We start from the raw sequence: 23,819 nt of genomic DNA on the forward strand, positions 1-23,819 counted from the left end.
TCAAACAGGGCCTGATGATAACCACAGGAAGTGTGTTAGGACTCCTATTATACCATGGCTACTCAAAACCACACCACACAAATGGATCCACCAGGGGCTTCCTCAGTTACGACGGACAAAACCTGCAAATACAGACGTTTTAATTCTGAGGAGTAGACATCTAGCTATCGTTGGAGAGGTTAGCCCTGAAAGGGGTGGGGGTATGTTTGAGTTAAATGGTGTCACTGTCTATAGCTAGAGTTGGCCGGGGTCTCAGCAGCGCTGGGCTGGGATTGGACGAGATAGCGCCTCACTGTCTCTCAGTGTGTCCGCCACAGCAGTGTAACACACATTAGCCTGCCTCTGACTCCTCTGTGGCTGTTGTCCCCCCGCACACACACAAAAACACACAAACGGGCCAAAATACACTTTTCCACTATACACGCACATTAACATTCGCTCAGACACTGTCCGTGAAGCAGCATGGTGAGGAAACTAGCTAGGTGTTGTGAGGTGAGAGGATGGAGTGCTGACAGTTTCTGCCTCCCTCTGGTTGACATCCTCATTGTCCTGACAATAGCTGTCAGCCGGACTCTTGTCTTCCAGTGTCCCTGCTCTGCTCGAGGTCTGCTGGCTATTACAGTTACTATGACGGTCCGACTGGCCTCACACAGATCTACTGTACTCTAGTCCCAGGACCACACAGCCTACTCTACTCACGCGTAGCTTACAGCTCCCCTTCTTTGAGACACAGCGCCCGTGTGTGCGCATCTCTCTCTCTCTCTCTCATTTACTCTCAGTCACGCTCTCTCTCTCCCTGCCTCTCTCTCCCTCTTTCTGAGTTCATATGAGTCTGGGAATTACTTTGCAAGTTGCTCTGTTAAAGCAACGCTGTGCATAGTTTGCGTCAGAGGAGGCTGGTGGGTGGAGCTATAGGAGGACGGGCACATTGTAATGGTGGGAACGGAATAAATGGAATGGTATCAAACACATCGAGCGTATGGAAGCCACATGTTTGACCCCGTTCCATTAATTCCACTCCAGCCATTACACTGAGCCCCTCCTCCCATAGCTCCTCCCACCAGCATTCACTGGTTTGTATACATATCAGTGTTGTTGTTTGTTGCATTAGTATTGCTATGTGTCTTCAAGCGACACTACAGTAACTAACCCAGTAACTAACCGTGCAGGCATCAAGCTTACCGGAAGCTCACTGATTAGCGGTTTGAATGACCTGTGGGTTTAGCGAGCGGTAAACAACTTCTCTGATAGAAAACAGCCTATATGGCATCGGCATTAGTCAAGACACATTTGTTCTATAATGTCTGTCTCGTCCAAAACAGAGTTTTGTACGTGAGTTTATGACTTACTTGAGGGTTGGGTGTTGATTTCGACAATGCTCACTTGCCCATTAACACGGGATACGCAGCTGAGGTGATTGCACTCTGTCCAGTCTTACCACAGAAAACAGACAGGGAAACAGAGCTGCCCATAAGCACAGCGCATCTGACTCTTTAAACATTTTTTTTTATTTAACCAGGAAGTGCTCATTGAGATTTAAAATCTCTTTTTCAAGAGTGTCCTGGCCAAGTCATTACAAAAATGACAGACAAACAACATGAAAAACTACAAGTAATCTAGTAAAAACCATAGAATTCACAAGAGTATAACAAAATCATAAACATTGACGGGTCAGGGAATCAGTATCAAAATCATTCATCAGTGATTTAAAAATACCAATCGGGACAAGTTCTTCCAGTTGAAAAGTATTTTGTAAGGCGTTCCAAGACGATGGCGCAGAGTACATAAAAGCCCTTTTACCAAATTCAGTTCGGACATTTGGAAGAGTTAGCAGGATAAAGTCCAGCAAACGAAGAGAGTACCCACCACATTTCTGAACAATAAAAATGGCCAAATAAAAAGGTAGTAAACCCAAAATGGCTTTGTAAATAAAAGTATACCAGTGCCTGAGCCTACGAGTGACTAGAGAAGGCCAGCCAACCCTGGTATACAAAGTGCAGTGGTGCAGTAAGGGTTTTGCAGTTTAAAATAAATCTCAAAGTGCCATGGTAAAGGGTGTCAATTGATCTCAAACACTGAGCGGAAGCATTCATCAATAAAATATCCCCATAGTCTAGTAAAGGCATAAATGTAGCTGATACTAGCCTCCTGGCTTCAAAAGAAAAACAGGCCTTATTCCTAAAATAAAATCCCAATTTCAGTTTCAATTTTTTTGTAAGTTGTTGAATATGCAATTTAAAAGAGACGCCGTCATCAATTAAAATTCCAAGATATTTATATGAGTGTCACGGTCGTTGAAAGAAGTAGACCAAAGCGCAGCGTGGTGAGCATACATATTCCTTTATATTAGGATGACGCCGACAAAAACAATAAACAATACAAAAACAACCGTGAAGCTTAAGGGCTATGCGCCACAAACAAAGTTAACTACCCACAATCTCAGGTGGGAAAAGGGGCTGCCTAAGTATGGTTCCCAATCAGAGACAACGGTAGACAGCTGTCCCTGATTGAGAACCATACCCGGCCAAAACATAGAAATACAAATTCATAGAAAACAAAAACATAGAATGCCCACCCCAAATCACACCCTGACCAAACCAAATAGAGGCATAAAAAGGCTCTCTAAGGTCAGGGCGTGACAATGAGGTTACAACCTCAATCTCCTTGCCCTGACAGGTGAAAGGTTCAGAGGTCTATTTCTTGCTTTGGAAAACACCATTAGTTTAGTTTTGTCAGTATTGAGGATACGCTTCAATTGACACAAGGTATGTTGAACAGTATAAAAAGCAATTTGCAAGTTCTGGAAAGCTTTTGTAAGAGACGAGGCACAACAGTCAATAACAGTATCATCAGCAAAAAAATGAAGTTGCGCATTTTGGACATTTTTGTCTAAATCATTTATATAAATAGTGAATAAGAGAGGACCAAGTACAGAGCCTTGGGGCACACCATTAAAGACAGACAATTTAACAGACATAACCCCATCAAATTGAGTGCACTGAGTTCTATCAGACAGATAGTTAGCAAACCATGCAACTGCATGCTCTGAAAGACCTAAACTCGACAATCTCTGCCTTAGCATGATCAACTGTATCAAAAGCCTTAGAGAGATCAATAAAAAGTGAGACACAGTGCTGTTTTTTGTCAAGGGCTTCAGTGATATCATTTAAAACCTTCATGGCTGCTGTAATTGTGCTATGCTTCTTCCTGAAGCCCGATTGGTACATTGATCAAATAGAGTTAGTAAATAAAAACTCTTTTAGCTGTTCACTCACAAGGGTTTCAAGTATTTTCACCAGGGGTGACAGCTTTGAGATTGGCCTATAATTATTTAAAAGAGTTGGATCTCCCCCTTTTAAAAGTGGTAGGACAAATGCTGATTTCCAGATTTTCTGAATTTCATTACATTCCAGGGTTAGATTGAACAGATATGTAAGTGGTTCAGCTATGAAATCAGCTGCCAGATTTAAAAAGCAGGGATCCAAAAGATCAGGACCTGCAGGCTTTCTCTGATCTAAGGATTTCAGGGCTTTATGTACCACCTGCACTGAGAATGGCAAAAAGCTAAAAGTTTGACCAGCTCTCACTGGTTCATCCAGTGTTGTACAGAGACAGAGGACACTGAATCAAACAGCCTACCAGATGATGCTGCCTAAAAATAAGCCAATCAGCATCCGAACATGATTTCCTTGCTTTAGCCCAGGCTAGATTATGGTCATGAATAATACAAGACAGCTCAGAAGAAAACCATGGATTATCCCGCCCTTTAACCCTGAACCTGCGGAATGGGGCATGTTTGTTTACTATTTCGAAAAACCATCATGAAAGAATTTCCAGGCAGTTTCCACATCAGGGATAAACTCAATCTTGCTCCAGTCAAAATAAAACACATCATGAAAGAAAGCCTGCTCATTAAACACTTCAAATTTCTCTTACGAATAAAATGTGGGTTTGTCTTAGGAACCTTAGTATTTCGAACAGCAACAACAGCACAATGGTCACTTACATCATTACAAAAAAACACCAACGGCAGAATATTTATGTGGAACATTTGTCAATATCAAATCAATCAGGGTAGATTTCTCTGGGCATTTAAGATTTGGGCGAGTGGGTGAGTTAATCAACTGGGTAAGATTCATAGAATTACAAAACATTTTTAAATCATCAGACACCGGCTTTAACCAACACCAGTTGAGATCACCAATCAAGATCATTTCACTGTAACTCTGTTTACATAAGACAACACATCGCGCCTTTTTTCAATTAAACCCCCTCAGCAAAAACATCAACATTTATTACAGTTTTCTTGAGTTAGCTTAGATTCATTCAGACAATTTTGAGGATGTAACACTGGCTTTGTTCCTATGGTGTCTCATGGGGGACAAACAGCAGTAAATGCCACCTTGAACCACACCCCCAAGACCGACATCTTTTTTTCTTAGTGAGCAACAGAGAAACATGGAATCGGTACGTTCAGTTTATCTTTAAAGTCTCCTTAATTACTGTCTCCTCTTAGCAGATATTCTGCCATGCATCAGTACAGTGGCTCACAGGGGACACAAGCCGAGTTTGTTTGAGCTTAGTGAGGATGAAAAGACATGCTTTGTGTGGTTTGCCTTTCCTTAGAGAAGTACCCTGCTGTGTACACTTCCTAAAATGTGCACTAACCTTTATCTGTCAACAAAATTTGAATGAGCCAACTGCTAATGTGTGTTTGCGTTGGTGTACATTCTGTATGTGTGTGTGTGTGTTTGTGTACGTTCTGTGTGTGTGTGCGTGCATGTGTGGGTATCATACAGTATGTGAGTGTGTTGGGGAAGGGTGGGTGGTGTATAATCCTTATTGTGGACAGAATTCTGATTCTGTGCTGGGATGTTGCAAAGGAGAGTGCTGTAACAAAAGAAATAGCCTAACCCTAATATCTGGTTCCCCCTAAATCTTTTAACAAGGAGCCTTGATGTGACGGGGCTTTTACACAATCAAAAAGTATTCTAGCTCTATAACCTCCAACTGTGTGTGTGTGCGTGTGTGTGTGCATGTGTGTGTGTGTTGTGTGTGTGTGTGTGTGTGTGTTTGTCAGGGAGAACGAGAAAGAGAGAGCAGTTGGTCTCAAAATCTTCTTCATACCATGGCCAGTGTATAGTGTATCATGTGCAGAAATATGTTCAGCCTTTAAAGGCTTTCAACAGTAGCGGATTGAACCAGCCTGACTGAACCATGTATCCTGAGGGTACCCAGTTAGCACATAACGTTCTGAAAACCATATGTTTCTTAGAGCTTAGTGAGAGTGTGGTTGTCCTATGGCTATTTTGCATAAAACCTTCCCACACCTTTCTGGGAATGGTGCAGGATAGTTGCTTGGCTTTGGAACATTCTCAGCAAATTTAAGGAACTTGACAAATAAAAATGTCTTGGTATTTCAAACATGGTTACATTTAATTTATATTTTGGTTATGTTCGTTGAACGTTCTCCAACTGGTTTGGCATTGGGAATGTTCTCAAATAGTTGAGAGAACTTTAAGAAACAATGTTCTTCTGTAAAAATTTCAGTACTTCAGCATAACGTTTCCTTAAAATTATTTCATTTTTTTCTCAGAACGTTCATTCTCCATCCATTCTCAGAACGTTAAGAAAACGTTCCCTAAAAAAAAATAAAAAGCCAAGCAAATATCCTTCATCATTCCTAAAAAGTGACACACAACCACATAGAGAGAGAGAGAGAGAGAGGGAAGATTATCGGTTTGAATCTCAGTGATGCTGTGTCTGCATGATTAATGCCTAAGGAAATGAATTTCCATGTGTCCTATCTGTGCTTGGAGTAAAAAAAAAGTTTACCCAAAATAAGATAGCAGTGTTATTAAAAGTCTTATTGAAACAATCAGTGAAATGAAAGTTTCAAATAACCCATCATTCCCGTCTCCAGAGCGTTAATAAAACCTTGCAGGAAACCTTCCAGGATCCAGAGTTAAACATTCTCAGAACCTCCCTGCAACCTAAAAAGAAATGTTCCTAGAACAGGTGAAATGTTCACTTATCTCAGAACGTTTAAAAAACGTTCTGTTTTAACGGTCGAAAACGTATGGCTTCGTTTCCACAACCAATGTGAAACCAAAAACATACGTTCCCACAACTCCCAAGGAACCAAATGCTCTAGCTGGGTACATTCCCCTGCTTTTGGACTTTAAATCCCCTGCCTTTAATCCATTGACACTGACATGATGAACCCACTCACTGTTGATCTCTCTTCTCTCTTCTCTGCCCCCACTTTCACTGACTATTACAGAAGCTGTCAGTCACTACAATATCTCCCAACTTTGATCCCGAGTGGAGGTGTTCACCTTGATAAACCTTTCTGTAGAGTAAACTCCCCCATCCCCGCTCTGATACTACAGGTGGTACGGCCCGAGACCTCCTTTACATCTCATTACTCCACAGTGGCTCACAGAGGGAAAGAAGTTATTAGGAACGGTGCCAAGAAGAGATAAGGAATGGAATGACGTTTTGCTGTTCACATGCCAGTGCCCACATGCACACACGTATAAGGTCATAATGCAAACTCACACAGGTGCACGCACACACAGGCATTAGCATACAAATATGCACACACACACACACATACACACACACACACACACACACACACACACAAACTGCCTTTCTAGAACTAGGACTAATAGGTTTGATATACCTTCCAACCGACCATCCTAAGGACCCTGTACAACTCTCTTTAAGTTTCCATAGTCCCACTCTCACCTCCCTCCTCAGTTCCCTCTGTCTCTGCTCTACCCAATTAGTCTTGCTGTGTGCTGTCATATTGGCCCGGCTCCTGTGTTCTCCCGCACTGTTCCTTTGTGGGGCCGACTGACTCTTCTTCAGAGAGGCGTTATTGCCTGAGTGAGGATTACAAAAGAGCTGGCCCATGGATTTATGGTGGTTGATTATGGCCCAGGTCTGTGGCAGTGGCGAATGAGAGCGAGAGACAGGAAGGGGGAGAGAGTGAGAAAGAGATAGAGGGGTCAGAGAGAGATAAACATGGAAGGGTCACACAGCTGGACAAGCAGTCATTTAAAAGGGCCGAGGGAACATAACCTTGACTCCCGACATGTCATGTTGTTCCGTACTGAAGGGCAGTGGGCAGTGGTAGTGGGTGTATGTACTTGCATTTGTGTGTGTGTGTGTTTAGCTGAATCTTCAGATGACTCCAGATGTAGCCTGTGTCAGAGCCAACCCCAGCACACTTCCACACTCACACATCCACATCCACACACACACATCCGTCCACCCCTCTGAACCTCTTCTGGGGGTGTTGCTCTGTCTTTTCCTGGGTGTTATTGATGGTGTGTCAGTGGGTGGGCTGGCTGGTCTTTGACAGCTAGATGCAGGGGATCCAATTTTTGTGTTTGTCATGAAAAAGGTAACGCAAGATAAATCAAGTCAGGAAGAAAGTAGAGAGAAGTCATATTAATATCGTTGTTTGTACTGTGTATTAGCTCGTGGTTGAGATGGATTCCTAGATAATCTCATATATTATCTGTGATTGATGTTTAGTTGGGTGTTCGTGCTGGTGTTTGGAACTGTGATCATACGAGCCGTCGTTATCTTTGGAGTGCATTGGAAATGACTACAAATGGCAGTAGCGGCCGGACACCAGTGAAAGAAAGCTCACCTCCCCATGGTCTCTCTGACAACACCTTATCCCCGTCATCAAATGATCAGACGAACTCAAATAAACAGACAATTTAAAATAAGTGCTTTTCAGTAAAAGGCATTGGAATCCTAAATCACTGCTCTGCTGAAAATACGGGGACAGTGGGAGAACAATCACAGACCGCAAGCCATCAATTTCCCATTTGCAACTAGAGTGAGAAAAAATATTTGTTTATGTATACCTTTGTTGTCTTAATCAGATTTAGATTTTTCATTTGGGGAGCCATGAGGAGGAAAACACCAAATATGAGAAGGGAGGAGGAGGACATGAGTGAATATTTTACCAGGCTTCTTTTTCTTGTGACAAAGTCAATTAGAGGATGTGTCTTTCATCTTTTCTCCTCCATATCACTTTATTCCCCTGTTTAAAAGGTGGCAGATGAAAGGAGAATGGCTTTTATTGCCGCGCAGCCCCACCCCTGCCTGAACAAAACTCCCTTATTTAAATGGGGTCATCTTTGATTCACATGTCATGTAAAGCAAAGCATTCCGGCATTTATTCAAATAATATGGAGATTTGTAGCATGCACAATAGCACTGTTGAGGCTGTTGACACTTGAAAAGAAACTAGGGGGTGTCAGGTTCACACTCGTTATTTTATCTAAAAATGTTATCGAAACACAAGTGACTTGTTCATGTGCTTTCACCGCAATTCCGTACTCCAAACACAGGAGGTTGGTGGCGCCTTAATTGGGGAGGACGGGCTCATAGTAATGGCTGGAACAGAATAGGTGGAATGTTAATCCAACTCATCAAACACATGATTTCCAGGTGTTTGATGCCATTCCATACACTCCATTCCAGACATTATTATGAGCTGTCCTCTTCTAGCCAGCCTCCTGTGACTCCAAAATATCCTAGTCCAAATAATGGAGTCCAAATTCCACTTTCCTGAACATCAATCACTTCTTTACTAACTAGATCAGATCTTAAAATCAATTAACAATCTAGACAATCTGATTAACAAACCACATCTATTTTTTGTTGTTCCCGCCAGCTCACACACTGTGCACGGTGAGTCTCACACACCAGCAGACACACTGTCTGTTTCAGGCTAAAGGCTTCATTCCAGTTCAACAGAAACAACCCTGATCTGAGGTTGCCCGTACGCAATCTCTCTCTCTTCTCTCTTCTCTCCTCTCTCTCTTCTCTCTTCTCTCTTCTCTCTTCTCCTCTCTTCTCTCTTCTTCTCTCTCTCTCTCTTCTCTCTCTCTCTCTCTCTCTTCTCCTCTCTTCTCTCTTTCTCTCTCGCTCTCTCTCTCTCTCTCTCTCTCTCTTCTCTCTCTCTCTCTCTGGGATAGGTATACAAGCCTCTTTGTAGAGGAACGCCACCTTTGATGTCATGTAGTGTGCGTCCTGTCTTCCGCTGCGGTGTCATGGGTTTAGGCAGATCAAAGTGGAGTCTGTTCGGATATGCTGTGTTTTTGTTTGTTTGCAGTGTTTTTCTCTCTCTCTCTCTCTCTCCGTTGTTCAGTAATGGGGGATTGTTGTTTGTTCTGTAGTTCTGGGTTGGTGAGGAAGCAGAGAACGACATGCCGGCTCTCTTATTCCCATCACTCTCCACACGTTCCATGCTAATATTGAGGCTGGAATGGAATGAAACCCACTCACACACTTGTCATTCTAAAATCTGGAAGCATGTTTATGTGATGGGAGTCTACCTAGTTAGTACTGGCGGTAACAAAACAACGGTGTGGTTTTCGTTGACCAGAGGAGAAGAGCTGCTGCGTAATTAACCACAATTCAGGTTGTATCGTGTCGAGCCCTGAGACTCAGCGGCGCTGTAGGTCTGTTAGAGAGTGGAGAGAAGCAACGTCAAAGGCACCAGGGCACTTTGCTTAACCTCCTGTCTGTCTATAGTTTACACCATTGTTTTGACCTAGACAGCCACGTTTCGACTCTCACGTGGAGGCACTGAAGTAACGCGGGCAATTTTTTTTTTTTTGCCTCATTTTGAACAGATTAGCTACGGCATATTGAATAAGTGAAAGAGGGAAACCGTTACGCTCTCAGTGAGGTCTGAGGAATGTGGGGATTTCAACAAGTCCATAGAGCTTGACATGGCTCCCTTTGAGAGCTCTTCTCTTCTGGCAGTGGCACGTTGACCACACCTATAGAGAACATGTTTTTGGAGTAACACTTTACTTGACACGCAGTGTCATAACACGGTCATAGCCGTGTCATAATATGTCATAACAACTCACCGAACTTGTCACGGACACTCTTACTGACAGTTGTGGCTGCTTTGTGTGATGTGTTGTTGTCTCTACCTTCTTGCCCGTTGTGCTGTTGACTGTGCCCGATAACGTTTGTACCATGTCTTGTGCTGCTACCATGTTGTGCTGCTACCATGTTGTTGTCATGTGGTGTTGCTACCATGCTGTGTTGTCATGTGTTGCTGCCTTGCTATGTTGTTGTCTTAGGTCTCTCTTTATGTAGTGTAGTGTTGTCTCTCTTGTCGTGATGTGTGTTTTGTCCGATATTTATGTCATTTATTTATTTATTTTTAATCCCAGCCCCTGTCCCATAACACTGAACCATACATTTAGACCTGTTGCCACATATATTGTGTTAGTTTATGGCTGGTTATGACACCTACATAAGAGTGTCAAAACCCACATTTATTGAAATGTGTTTTTTCTTAAGTCCTATGTTGTTGTAATGAATTCTTTACAGTCATGTTTTTTGTTATATAATATTTTAAAGAACTTGTAGAACATACACTTTATGACAGTGTCGAGAAGCATCATGACATCATAATCATATAAGCCAGATAGACCAATCATGTACATGCCCTTATGTCGGTCATCAGTCACAAAGATGGTGTCTTGTCCTGCTGCTAAATATGCCCCTGCACTCATCCCAGTCAGCCGAAACAGAGCATTGGGGCAGGTGCATGTCTCACATCATTGTGTGCACAATTACAATGATAATTGAATATGGTCAATGTCAGAAATGTTTTAAATAACATAAACATACTGTTGACAAGTAGGCTATGGTGTAATGGAATATTTTGCCTTGTTTTGTGGGTTTTGACACTCTCTTATGTAGGTGTCATAGCAGCCATAAAATAACACAATATATGTCACAACAGGTGTAAATATGTCATGACAGTGTTATGACATATTATGACCGTGTCATAAAGGGTTATGATGCTGTGTGTTAAGTGAAGTGTTACCCAATTTTGTATTATGTTATCATTTGAAGGGGGCAAATTACACATACATTAACCATTTATTGTTGATCATATAAAAAATATGTATATATATATATATATATATATATATATATATATATATATATATATATATATATATATATATATATATATAAAATACTCCCGATTACAGCCGGTTGTGATACAGCCCGGGATCGAACCAGGGTCTGTAGTGACGCCTCTAGCAGTGAGATGCAGTGCCTTAGACCGCTGAGCCACTCGGGAGCTATATTTGACCATTGATCGTCATCAAAACACATATACTGAGTGTACAAAACAATAGGAACACCTGCTCTTTCCATGACATAGACTAACCAGGTGAATCCAGGTGAAAGCTATGATCCCTTATTGATGTCACCTGTTAAAACCACTTCAATGAGTGTAGATGAAGGGGAGGAGACAGGTTAAAGAAGGATTTTTATGCCTTGAGACAATTGAGACATGGATTGTGTGTGTGCCATTCAGAAGGTGAATGGGCGAGACAAAAGATTGAAGTGCCTTTGAACGTGGTGTGGTAGTAGGTACCAGGCGCACCGGTTTGAGTTTGTCAAGAACTGCTGGGTTTTTCACTCTCAACAGTTTTCCCGTGTATATCAAGAATGATCAACCATTCAAAGGACATCCAGAAAACATGTTTGTATTATTATTATTTTTTACCCTTTTTTTTCTCCCCTATTTCCTGTTATCCAATTGGTAGTTACAGTTTTGTCCTATTGCTGCAACTCCCATACGGACTCTGGAGAGGCGAAGGTCGAGAGCCATGCGTCCTCTGAAACACTACCCTGCCAAGCCGCACTGCCTGCTTAACCCGGAAGCCAGTCGCACTGCCTGCTTAACCCGGAAGTCAGTCGCACTGCCTGCTTAACCCGGAAGCCAGTCGCACTGCCTGCTTAACCCGGAAGCCAGTCGCGCTGCCTGCTTAACCCGGAAGCCAGTCGCACTGCCTGCTTAACCCAGAAGCCAGTCGTACTGCCTGCTTAACCCGGAAGCCAGTCGCACTACCTGCTTAACCCGGAAGCCAGTCGCACTGCCTGCTTAACCCGGAAGCCAGTCGCACTAATGTGTCGGAAGAAACACCGTCCAACCGTGTCAGCGTGGACGCGCTAGAGCGCGATGGGACAAGGACATTCTGGCAGGCCAAACCCTCCCTAACCCGGACGACGCTGGGCCAATTGTGCATTGCCTCATGGTCTCCCGGTCGCGGCCGGCTGTGACACAGCCCGGGATTGAACCCGGTTCTGTAGTGACGCCTCAAGCTCTGTAGTGCCTTAGACCGCAGCGCCACTCAGGAGGCCCTATCCAGCCAACTTGACACAACTGTGGGAAGCACTGGTGTCAACATGGGCCAGCATCCCTGTAGAACGCTTTCGACACCTTGTAGAGTCCATGCCCTGATGAATTGAGGCTGTTCTGAGGGAAAAGGGGGGTGCAACTTAATATTAGGAAGGTGCTCCTAATGTTTTGTACACTCAGGGCATGCCACACTGAACAGAAATATAAACGCAACATACAACAATTATAGTTTTTTTTACTGAGTTACAGTTCATATAAGGAAATCAGTCAATTTAAATACATGAATAAGTCCCTAATCTATGGATTTCACATGACTGGGAATACAGATATGCATTTGTGGATCTCAGATACCTTTAAAAAAAAAAGTAGGTGCAAAACTGCACATTTTAGAGTGGCCTTTTATTGTCCATAGCACAAGGTGCACCTGAGTAATGATCATGCTGTTTAACCAGCTTCTTGATTTGCCAACTCTGTCAAGTGGATTGATTATCTTGGCAAAGGAGAAATGCTCACTAACAGGGATGTTAACAAATTTGTGCACAAAAATTCTGGAATCTTTTATTTCAACACATGAAACATGGGACCAACACTTTACATGTAGCGTTTATATTTTTATTCCGTATATTTCCCAGACACTCCTGAACTAAAAAGCTCTACTCCATTGAGAATGTTTTTAGTCCTTGACTAGGCTTAATCTGTGTCTGGGTAACCGGCCCATGAAGTACAGTCTTTGGACTTGTTTTTAACTTATTTTCTCCCCCCCTCCCTTCTTCAGGAGGAGCAGAACCGAGGAAAGCCCAACTGGGAGCACCTCAATGAGGACCTGCATGTCCTGATCACGGTGGAGGACGCTCAGAACCGCGCTGAGATCAAGCTGAAGAGGGCCGTGGAGGAGGTCAACAAACTACTGGTGCCTGCGGTGAGTCAGTGGCCCTGTGTCACTTCCTGTTGCCGAGGGCCTGTGATGCATGGCTCAGAAGAAAGCTCTCAGAAATGTCACCAATCAGATGTGTTTATTTAAAGAGCTGAAATTGATGTCATGTGTATTATTATATTGAGGAAGCAAATATCAAGTGGTGAAAATGGATTGGTTGTAGTTCACTCTAGATTGTATTTCTGTGCTAAAAGAGTCACGTGCAAGATGATGTGCCATGCAAAAATGGTCATCACTCTTGCAGTGAAATTATGTATTAGCCAACAGCTTAATATTTGAATTTCATTCAAATGAGCTGAGCGTTATAGAATCAGCACAAACGCAATTGCCCTTTAAAACGAATTACCGCTGATTGCACATTCAAGTAGTCAGCTTTTATGTCAGTGGCTAAAGCTATACGACTATATTTATATCCTCCAAAAAAACATACAGCGGTTTCTTTGATAGAGAAATCAATACCAAAGACGTCCATGTGTTTGTGTGTGCGTGCATGCACGGGGGCTTGCATGTGGGGCGGGCGAGAGAAAGATGTTTTTGCTGATCCTCCACATGTTCTCCCTTTCATTTCCTTGGTGTCACTGAACAGGAAGTGAGAGTTTCCATCATAGTGAGAAAGGGGAAGTTTAGGAAGGAACCTGCAGGATGGTGTCATCGTCTCAGTCTGCTGGAGGGACTATTTTCAGTTCTTAAAGCATTGTTGACTTAAAGGATAAAAACTGCCTTTTGGTCAAATAAACCCAAAGGACTAAGGGTTGAAATGGCACATGAGATTCACCACCGATGCACTCTAGTTATGTGTGTGTACGCACAGACTGAAATGACCTACAGGACGGGTGTGTGAGGGAATGAATGACGATGAAATAGTGTTGAAAGAGGATCGTGGGTGAATAAGTCGTTCACTCTTGGGAGGAATCTTCGTATCATATTACATGTGTCCTTCATTGATACATTACACCCCACCATAGATGAATGGCCGTGCTGGATTTCCATGTGTTAGCCTACAGTTAGCATGATGTCGCCGAGTTTAGCCGGCCCATGTCTCCCAACCCATCTGTTGATGATGTTTCTGGGAAGTTAAAAGTTGGTTCCTCTTCTGTGTCTGTCAGGAGTCTATTTGGAAAAAGCGTGACATTGGAGGGCCTCCGTAAGATCATGTGATTGGCTGGCTAGGTCCTATGTGGTCATAGGTGCTCTCTAGGTTATGCTGTCATACACAGACTCTGACAGGCTGCTAACACAGAAAGCATGACCAGTGTAGCTGGTCCTCATTGATCAAATTACCGCTCATAAATGAATGACGAACACAAGACGGGTAAGGTCAGGCATCTGAGGAACCTGGATGGGAGTCAAGGTAGGTGGGAGTGTGATTTTGTATTTACTGTACGTAGGTTTGAGCTGTAGATGTTAGTTGGAAGCAGGGCTGTTTTGGGTGGGAATGACTCACTCACTGGCTAACGAGGAACAGATTAGGAAATGACGTGATCAGCATCCCACCACAGGACCATAGCAGTCACACGTATACACACCCTGTTAATGGTAGATATAGGACTACAACTGCTAGGAAAGTTTTGATTTGTAGTTTTAAGTGTGTTGTTGCTTGTCAGTGAAAGTTTTGAAACCACAGATTTCAGGATGTTTGTTTCTCAAGAACAGGAAGCCTTCAAGCGCTGTTCCAGGCGTTGCTCTGACGAGGATAAGCAACATATTGACATTTGTTTGATGGCAAATGTTTTAAAAGACTGTGAAGTGATGAGGCATATCTGCTGCTTTGCCTTGGTACTGCAGAAATAAAGCTAGGGCTTCGCCAGCTTTATTAGCTAATAAAGGGATGCCACTCTCCCTTGGGCCTCAAGCTTCCACCAACAACAGACGTTAATGTTCCGGCTATCAGAGTAGAGATACCAGCATCCTAAAGGTAAAACCAGTGTAAAACAACAGTCTCTGTTGTCCCCACTGCTCCAAAACCCACCCACATGACAGTATCTCTCTCTCCTTCCCTCTCCCTCTACCATCTCCTCTCTCCCCTTTCTCCTCTACCCTCTCCTCTCTGCTCTCATCTAGCCCCCCCCCCCCCCCCCTCCCCACCCTTCCACACCTCCTCTCCCCTCGAGCATCTCCTCTCTCCCACACTCCCATCCTCTCCCCCTAACCCCTCTCTCAGAGTGGCCAGTGTGATCCTATGGATAGGTCCTGGCCGGGAGGCAGTGTGTGTGAGTGAAGGAGTGAACCCAACAACCCTGTGTATACAATCCATTAACGGGACCGGCGTTTGCCTCCAGGGGCTTGTCGCAAACAAAGAAAATAAAGAAGGGGATGTGTTTTTCCCCACTGTTTGTGTAAAGATAACAGCCGGCAGCTTTTCCTCTCCAACTCTCCTAAAGAGCTCCTTAATCCCCGCAGAAATTTACATACAGATTGAACGCGTCGGTTGACGTTCAATCTGCCAGTTCTGCTCCGTCGTTGGTTGGGCAGTGGAGTGACACAGGTTGCTGGGAGTTTTCTATCTCTAGGCATATAGGATAGATGCCTGCCGTGGTGCATAGCAATGCACGTATAGGATAGAATGACATTAGCACGCTGGCTGGTGGTACAGTTGTATGAATCGGGTGAGCTGTCAGTTGTGGTTCACATTTAGTACCTTCAAGGTTCAGATGCATACGTGATGCATACACTCATGAACGACATCCAGCTGCAAATAGCTTGCAATCACATCACCTACATAGCAATCACATCACCTACATAGCAATCACATCACCTACATAGCAATCACATCACCTACATAGCAATCACATCACCTACATAGCAATCACATCACCTACATAGCAATCACATCACCTACATAGCAATCACATCACCTACATAGCAATCACATCACCTACATAGCAATCACATCACCTACATAGCAATCACACAACCTACTAAGAACCATAAAAACTGGAAATCTCTACGCTGAGAACATTATCATAATCATTATCATCAGCGGTAGCAGTGCCTGTGTGCTTGCAGCGTTCAGTGACCAGCAACTGTGCCAAAAGCAATTATCATCACTGGCATTGTAGCATGAGTAAGACCAGTCCCCTGTGTGACTATGCCGACTGTCTGGCTGTACTACTCCCTCTGCAATCGTCAGTTTGCCACTGAGCCATACAAAATGAGGGGGATAATCATTTGCGTGTGTAAATGTGTGCGTGCACTCTAGCAGGAGTGTGCGTAACTCCCTGACTTACTTATCTGCAGGGGTGCAACTTTGGTTTTAGAAGTGAGGGGGACATTAAGATTTGTTTTCTTTTTTTTCTTCTTTAAAAAAAACAATCCAGTCTGATAAACACTCCAAACAGCCTACCTGACGTCCAGGGGCGTCCGCATGGTCCTAAAACACACTGTTGCCTCATTTTGTATCACATTCCAATGATAAAACTGGGGCGGGACAAAAATGCAATTTCAGATTGTTGCAAATAAGAAATTCCTGTCAAGTCTTAATGTAAAGTCAAATGATCTGTAATGAAAGAAACTCCGATCTAAATGTACTGTACTCATAAAGTGTTTACGGTCGTACATATGATTTTCTAGGTACTCTTAAGACTGTCCTCCAGCCGAAGAACGTGGTGGTAAGTCAGTCAGCTGATGTTAGCCTGTGAGACCCCTCTGTCTGTCCACTGGTTGAATGAACCTTTACACTGACCTTAACCATGTTGAATCATCCCTGTCACAATCATGCCTTTAACCCTTAAACATCCTTCCCTACACCAGCGTGTCAAAAAGACTCTCGTGTCAATTCCTAGTACAGTAAATAGGAAGACGTGGAACTTCAGCACTAGTGTGTGTGTGTGTGTGTGTGTGTGTGTGTGTGTGTGTGTGTGTGTGTATAATACATGTAAGAAATATATAAAGAAATAAGAAAAAAGTAGACATCAAAAGCACCCATGCCAACAGCCACCTGATGTAATCAGTCCCTGCAGGATTTTTTGGGTTGTGATGGTTGTGAGAAAAATGTGCTGATTTGCTGCAGCAATTCTGACCTTTTGCATGGCAATTAGCGAAAATGTTGATCCCATTTTTACCATCAAATCTGTGACGGGGGAGAAGTTTGTTGACGTGTAGCTTGATTGAACCATTTTATCCAGTAAAAGTGCGGTGTTCGGTTTAAATTGCGTGCCCTCTTTTTGAACGAGGTGGTCGAATGTTTTATACAGTAATATTGCGGAGATTTAACTGTTTTTTATGCCGTAATAGTGCACTGATTCGTCAAATTTTGCAAGCCCTCGCATTATATGCAAGGAATTGTTGATTTTGCACACAAAAAAATGCGATTGCAGAATGGCAAAATCCTGGAAGGACTGCGTAATGCTGTCATTGATAGCAGTGGAGGCTCTCTCTGCTGCCTGTCTTTACTCTGTGCCTCCCCAGTAGACAGTAGTAGCAGCAGTAGCAAACAGACTCAGAGCCTAAACGGCCGGCGCTGATGGGACCAGCTTTAATTAAAGTCCTGTCTATCAGCAGGGCCTCGCAATGGCTCCTGGCCCCCACCACTCTGACAGACAGATGCAGGCTCTAATTGTCCGGGCTCAAAGATCAAGTGGAATTCAAATGGTGGAGGATTTGTGTGTGTGTGTGTGTGTGTGTGTGTGTGTGTGTGTGTGTCCCTCATCCCACCCCGTAGGCTTGGCCAGCTGTGCCAGTGTAGTGTTTGAGCGAGGCGAACCTGAGTAAACAGAACACACTGCGTCTGGGACTCAAACCTCCTGCAACCCAGCCCAGCCTGTCAGTCAAGTCTCCTCCTTAGCCCTTAGCGGAGGAGGACACATCTACAATTGACAGTTTTTATTAAACACTTGCTGTCTCGAGGGAAACACTCAGCGGTTCACTCCATTTCTTGGGTTTGTCAGCTTTTGTTTCTTTCCGTCTCACTTGCTCTCTGTTTTTCGCTCTCTCCCTGCCATGCTCATTCTCAGACTCATTTGCTCCACACAATCTGTCCGTAAACTCTCACTGTCGTCTCAACATTTTACACACTGATACTACAAGCTTGAACTGGTGCTATAATATTGCGCACACACATCTGTACAACATGTCCTCTTGTCTTGAGACGCCCTTGAGTTCTCCTGAGATTTTAGGAGACTAGGTGCATTGCTACAAATTCCTGGCCACTTGTGAATTTTACTTAGAGTCTACATCGGCAAGTTTCCAGTGGAGGGATTTTCCAGCATGTTCCGTTCAATGGGGGTTAGTCACAGACAGCTGACACATTGTAGACAGGATCAAATACACTCTCACTAGCAGATACTTTAAAGGGCCTGGATATGCCTCTGCAATTCCCGCACATCCTTAGGGGGTTGGGAACTTGATTAAGATCAATTGGGTGTACAAGCCAGGGAGAATCAGCCATGTGTTAGGTAAGAGAGGCGAGGGAAGCAGAGGGAAGCATCGGCATTTGTACTCGACATTTCTACAGACTTGTATTATGAGTGAAGAGAGAGCAGTGCAGAATGGCTGAACAAAAGCCCACTGGTTTGTGGGAGTTCCCATCTGTTCCCTGTGCAGCACAATAGACCCTCTCTTGCATGACATGTTTTTCTGCTGCTCACTGTTTCTGAGAATGCAGGGCCCCAGCCCAGGACCCATGAGGGAGGGTCAACCCAGCTGAATAGAGTTCAGATGTGCGTGAGACTCGGCCGGTGTGTGCGTTTAGGTGGGGTGGCTGGATGTTGTGTGTGTGTGTGTGTGTGTGCGCGTGTGTGTGTGTGTGTGGTTGTGTGTGTGTGTGTGTGCGCGTGTGCATGGATGCATGAAGAGGTGTATGATTCTGATTCATGTCAGCTTATGCATGTGACTGATCTGCAGCTATGTGAAGTTGTGAGAGTGTGTCTGTGAGAGAGAGAGGGAGTGTGTGCGTGTGTGTGCGTTGGTAACTGTGTGTCTCCGTGTGTGGCTCTGGTGCTTATATGTGTGAACAGCAGGGACCTCTTCTCTGGTCACATGATTGAGTAGTCATCTAGGTCTTTGAGGCAGAAAGACCATCAAAAGAGCCTTTGTTTACAACTGGAGTGTGGAAATCTTGAACTGGGCTTTCTGCTCCTTTGGGGCTGGATAATGCTCTCTGTGGGGCTTTCCTCTCCCCTTTCCTTCCCTTCTCCTCTCTGGGCTTCAGAGGTCATCTCTCCCCATTTCTCTCTGGCTCCCTTTCTCTCTCTGTCTCCCTCTCTCTCTCTGTCTCTCTCTCTCCCTCTCGCTGTCTCCCCTGTCTCTCCCTCTCTGTCTCATTCTCTCTCAAACACAAAGACTATAACACATTCTCTCCCCCTCTCTTTCCCTCTCTGTTAAATCATTTTGGAGAGTTAAGTATTTCTCACTGAATCAATCCAGTACATGACCCCCTCTGTCCTCGCACCCAACGGCTCCCTCTCTCTTCCTCTCTCCTCCCCTCCCTTACATTGGGTATCTGGCAGAAAAAAAATGGGGGAATGGGGTGAAGGGGGTTTAGAAAATGTGTCTCCGTGGCAACCTGTTGAATGGCTCTCGTCCCGGGCCTTCAAAAGAGCCCAAGCCATGTGACTGTAAAAAGAAAGGCTTGAATTCCTCACTGACTGCCCCTGCATTCAGACAGCGATGGGCGAGCAAGGACCCCCCAAGCTCTGGGAAACAAGCTGTCCATCTCCATCCTCACCCTATCGCCTACGTTATTTAGAAATATTTTTTACCTTTATTTAAGGATAACTATTTAACAAATTCTTATTTACAACGACGGCCTAACCCGAACAAAACCCGGACGACGCTGGGCCAATTTTGCGCCGCCCTATGGGACTCCCAATCGCGGCCAGATGTGACGCAGCCTGGATTCGAACCAGGGACTGTAGTGACGGCTCTTGCACCCCTCTTCCTCCTTCACCTCCTCCCCTCTGGTAGTGAGTGATTAGGCCTGTAAAAAAGAGACTGTTTTGAGAGTCGACAGACAGAGAAATGAATCTAGTGCCGCTGTGCTGTTTTGCGTAGATATAGCATTTCACCAGCTGCCTGACTGCCATCCTGGGGCTTGTGTGAAACATAATGTCACCTCTGAAATAAAGGCCAGTTCTGAGAATTTACATTCTGTCAAGAAAACGTCTATTTTCACAAATACAGGGCGGTTACTGTGTAATGGAGCACTTGACTTCAACGATACCTATTACAGACCTTTGTAAAATGTCAACAGTGTATTTTTGCATGTGTGAGAAATGAAGACGGATGTGTTTGTTGAACTCTGCGAGACTGAAATGGAGTGGATCATACAACAGCACTCAAAAATGTTTCACAAATGAATTAAGAGTGAATTATTTGACTTCTATGTATTTTGTTAGAGATCTATCCATATGACATTTTAGTCATTTAGCAGACTCTTTTTCAAGGGCTTGATCAATAGCAGAAAAAAGACTGTTATTTGCAAAACAAGTCAAAATGACCCTATGCACAGAAGCCTTTCACGGTTGCCTAAAAGCTCTAATACCAAATTCATTGTCTCTGTGACACACTCAAATACAGTTCAACATGATCCATGAATCCTTATGAATACATAACAGACACAGTAATATCACCATTACAATAGGTAATTCCAACACTTATCACAGCAATCTCTATATCAACACATTTCTTCACTATTACATTCCAGACTGTTTGGCTCTGAAAAGGATAGAGATGAGACGCTTTTTTGAGAGCGGATAGCAATTCCAGTCCTCCGCCAGACCACCAATTAGAATGCAACCTTTAATATGAATAATGGACAAGGACATGCATTTTTTACACCCAAATCTCCTCATCTGTTTTTGAAAAGGGAGACGGACCGCCTCTTTTGGAAGATTTTAAGAGATGTGGAGACAGACAGACGGATTGGGGAGGAAGTGACATCGCTGTGGCGCTCTTTTAGCGTGTTGTGAAGGCTGAACTTCTACAGGAAGATAAGGGTGCCGGGGAATGATGCCCAAATGATGCCCGCCGTGCCCATTGTTTAACTGCATGGGTTAATAGTGGGTAAACAATTCACTGTAGAGAGAGCTGGCCCTTCTGTCTGTGCCATGCCAAACAGTCAACTGAGTTTAAAGGAAGACTGTTTTGGGTTTCTGAAACTTCCATTATTTTCAAAGACTTGATAAGATGGCGTCGACAGACACGGTCGCCCTGTTTTTATCTCCTAGCCAACTTTTTAGTATTTTGCGCAATTATTTTATTCTTATTTTATTATTTGCTCAGAACATTTGTAGTATTATTTCCTATATCGGAAAATCACTTTTGGACACCAACAATTTGACCAGAAAAGTGACTTCTCTGACCTGAATCCTTTGTTTCGACTTCCCGAGGTAGCCCCATTCATCCCGGGTGCTACTCCAAAACGTTGACGCCGGAGTAGAGGGAGGAGAGGTGGGGTTGTAGTCAGGCTCAGATGGCAAGCAAACCATCCATCAGTTTCAAGTGCATATGTATTACTCATGGACAACAAAGTACACGTAGCTCAGGGCGAGGATCTCCTTTCAGAGAGACATAAGGGACTGTAACATACTCTGTTTTATGGAATCATGGCTCTCTTTCCAGACATATTGTACCAATCCATACAGCCAGCAGGGTTCTCCGTTCATCGTGTGGTCAGGATGAATGGAACAAAGGCGTGAGGTGTGAGTGCTACGGGTCAGTAGTCATTTAGGTAGGTTACCTTAGTGTTCTTGGGCACAGGGACTATGATGGTCTGCTTGAAACATGTTGTTCTTACAGACTCAGACATGGAAAGGTTGAAAATGTCCATGAGGACACTTGCCAGTTGTTCAGCGCATGCTCGGAGTACACGTCCTAGTAATCCGTCTTGCCCTGCAGCCTTGTGAATGTTGACCTGTTTAAAGGTTTTATTCACATCGGCTGCGCAGAGCGTGATCACACAGTCGTCCAGAACAGCTGATGCTCTCATGCATGTTTCAATGTTACTTTCCTCGAAGTGAGCATAGATGTTATTTAGCTCGTCTGGTAGGCTCGTGTCGCTGGGCAGCTCTTGGCTGTGCTTCCCTTTGTAGTCTGTAATAGTTTGAAAGCCTTGCCACGTCCGACAAGCAACGGAGCCGGTGTAGTACGATTCGATCTTAGTCCTGTATTGGCACTTTGCCTGTTTGATGGTTCGACGGAGGGCATAGCGGGATTTCTTTTAAGCTTCCGGGTTAGAGTCCCGAATCCAGGTGAAAGGTACGATCCTTATTGATGTCACTTGTTAAATCCACTTCAAATCAGTGTAGATGAAGGGGAGGAGACCAGTTAAAGAAGGATTTTTAAGCCATGAGAAAATGGATTGCGTATGTGTGGTGTGTCATTCAGAAGGTGAATGTGCAATACAAAGGATTTAAGTGGTAGTATGTGCCAGGCGTACCGGTTTGTGTCAAGAACTGCAACGCTGCTGGGTTTTTCCACATTTTGTTACGTTACAGCTTTATTCTAAAATGGATTAAGTCGTTTTTTTACCCTCATCAATCTACAAACAATACCCCATAATGACAAATCAAAACCAGGTTTTTTAGACATTTTTGCTAATTTCTAGTATTATTATTATAGTTCTAGTATTCAGACCCTTTACTACAGCATCATGTCTTCTTGGCTATGAAGCTACAAGCTTGGCACACATGTATTTTGGGAGTTTCTCCCATTCTTCTCTGCAGATCCTCTCAAGCTTGGTCAAGTTCGATGGGGACGGTTGCTGCACAGCTATTCTCAGGTCCCTCCAGAGATGTTCGATCGGGCTCAAGTCCGGACTCTGGCTGGGCCACTCAAGGACATTCAGAGACTTGTTCCGAAGCCACTCCTGCATTGTCTTGGCTGTGTGCTTAGAGTCGTTGTCCTGTTGGAAGGTGAACATTTGTCCCAGTCTAAGGTCTTGAGCGCTCTGGAGCAGGTTTTCATCAAGGATATTTCTGTACTTTGCTCCGTTCATTTTTTCCTCAATCCTGACTAGTCTCCCACTCACTGCCGCTGAAAAATATCCGCACAGCAGGATGCTGTCACCACCCTGCTTCACCGTAGGGATAGTGCCAGGTTCCCTCCAGACGTGATGTTTGGCATTCAGGCCAAACAGTTAAATATTGGTTTCATCTTGTTTTTCATGGTCTGAGAGTCCTTTAGGTGCCTTTTGGCAAACTCCAAGCGGAATTGAATGTGCCTTTTACTGAGGAGTGGCTTCCATCTGGTCACTCTACCATAAAGGCCTGATTGGTGGAGTGCTGCAGAGATGGTTGTCCTTCTGGAAGGTTCTTCCATCTCCACAGAGAAACTCTGGAGCTCTGCCAGAGTGACCATCGGGTTCTTGTTCACCTCCCTGACCAAGGCCCTTCTCCCCTGATTGCTCAGTTTAGCAAGACGGCCAGCTCTAGGAAGAGTATTGGTGGCTCCATACTTCTTCCATTTAAGAATGATGGAGGCCACTGTGTTCTTGGGGATCTTCAATGCTGCAGAAATCTTTTGGTACCCTTCCCCAGATCTCTGCCTCGACACAAGCCTGTCTCGGAGCTCTACGGACAATTCCTTCAACCTAATGGCTTGATTTTTGCTCTGACATGTACTGTTAACTGTGTGGACCTTTTATAGACAGGTGTGTTTCTTTCCAAATTATGTCAAATCAATTGAATTTACCACAGGTGGACTCCAATCAAGTTGTAGAAACATCTCAAG

The 23,819-nt window shown here is 44.0% G+C and overlaps 1 protein-coding gene across 3 annotated transcripts in view; it reads left to right on the plus strand.

Annotated features, from left to right (window-relative positions):
- Nucleotides 1-23,819, plus strand: part of LOC110527278 (protein quaking) — a 95,728-nt gene that overhangs the window by 48,550 nt on the left and 23,359 nt on the right. For all 3 annotated transcript variants that reach the window (XR_005052560.1, XM_036983106.1, XM_021608459.2), the window contains exon 4: nt 12,993-13,136. Coding sequence is in view for 2 of the 3 variants with exons in the window: in XM_036983106.1 (XP_036839001.1) it covers nt 12,993-13,136 (144 nt within the window). In the remaining variant the exon portion in view is untranslated. The remainder of the gene's footprint in view (nt 1-12,992; nt 13,137-23,819) is intronic.

This window comes from Oncorhynchus mykiss, chromosome 1 (assembly GCF_013265735.2).
Source record: "Oncorhynchus mykiss isolate Arlee chromosome 1, USDA_OmykA_1.1, whole genome shotgun sequence".
Taxonomy (NCBI): domain Eukaryota; kingdom Metazoa; phylum Chordata; class Actinopteri; order Salmoniformes; family Salmonidae; genus Oncorhynchus; species Oncorhynchus mykiss.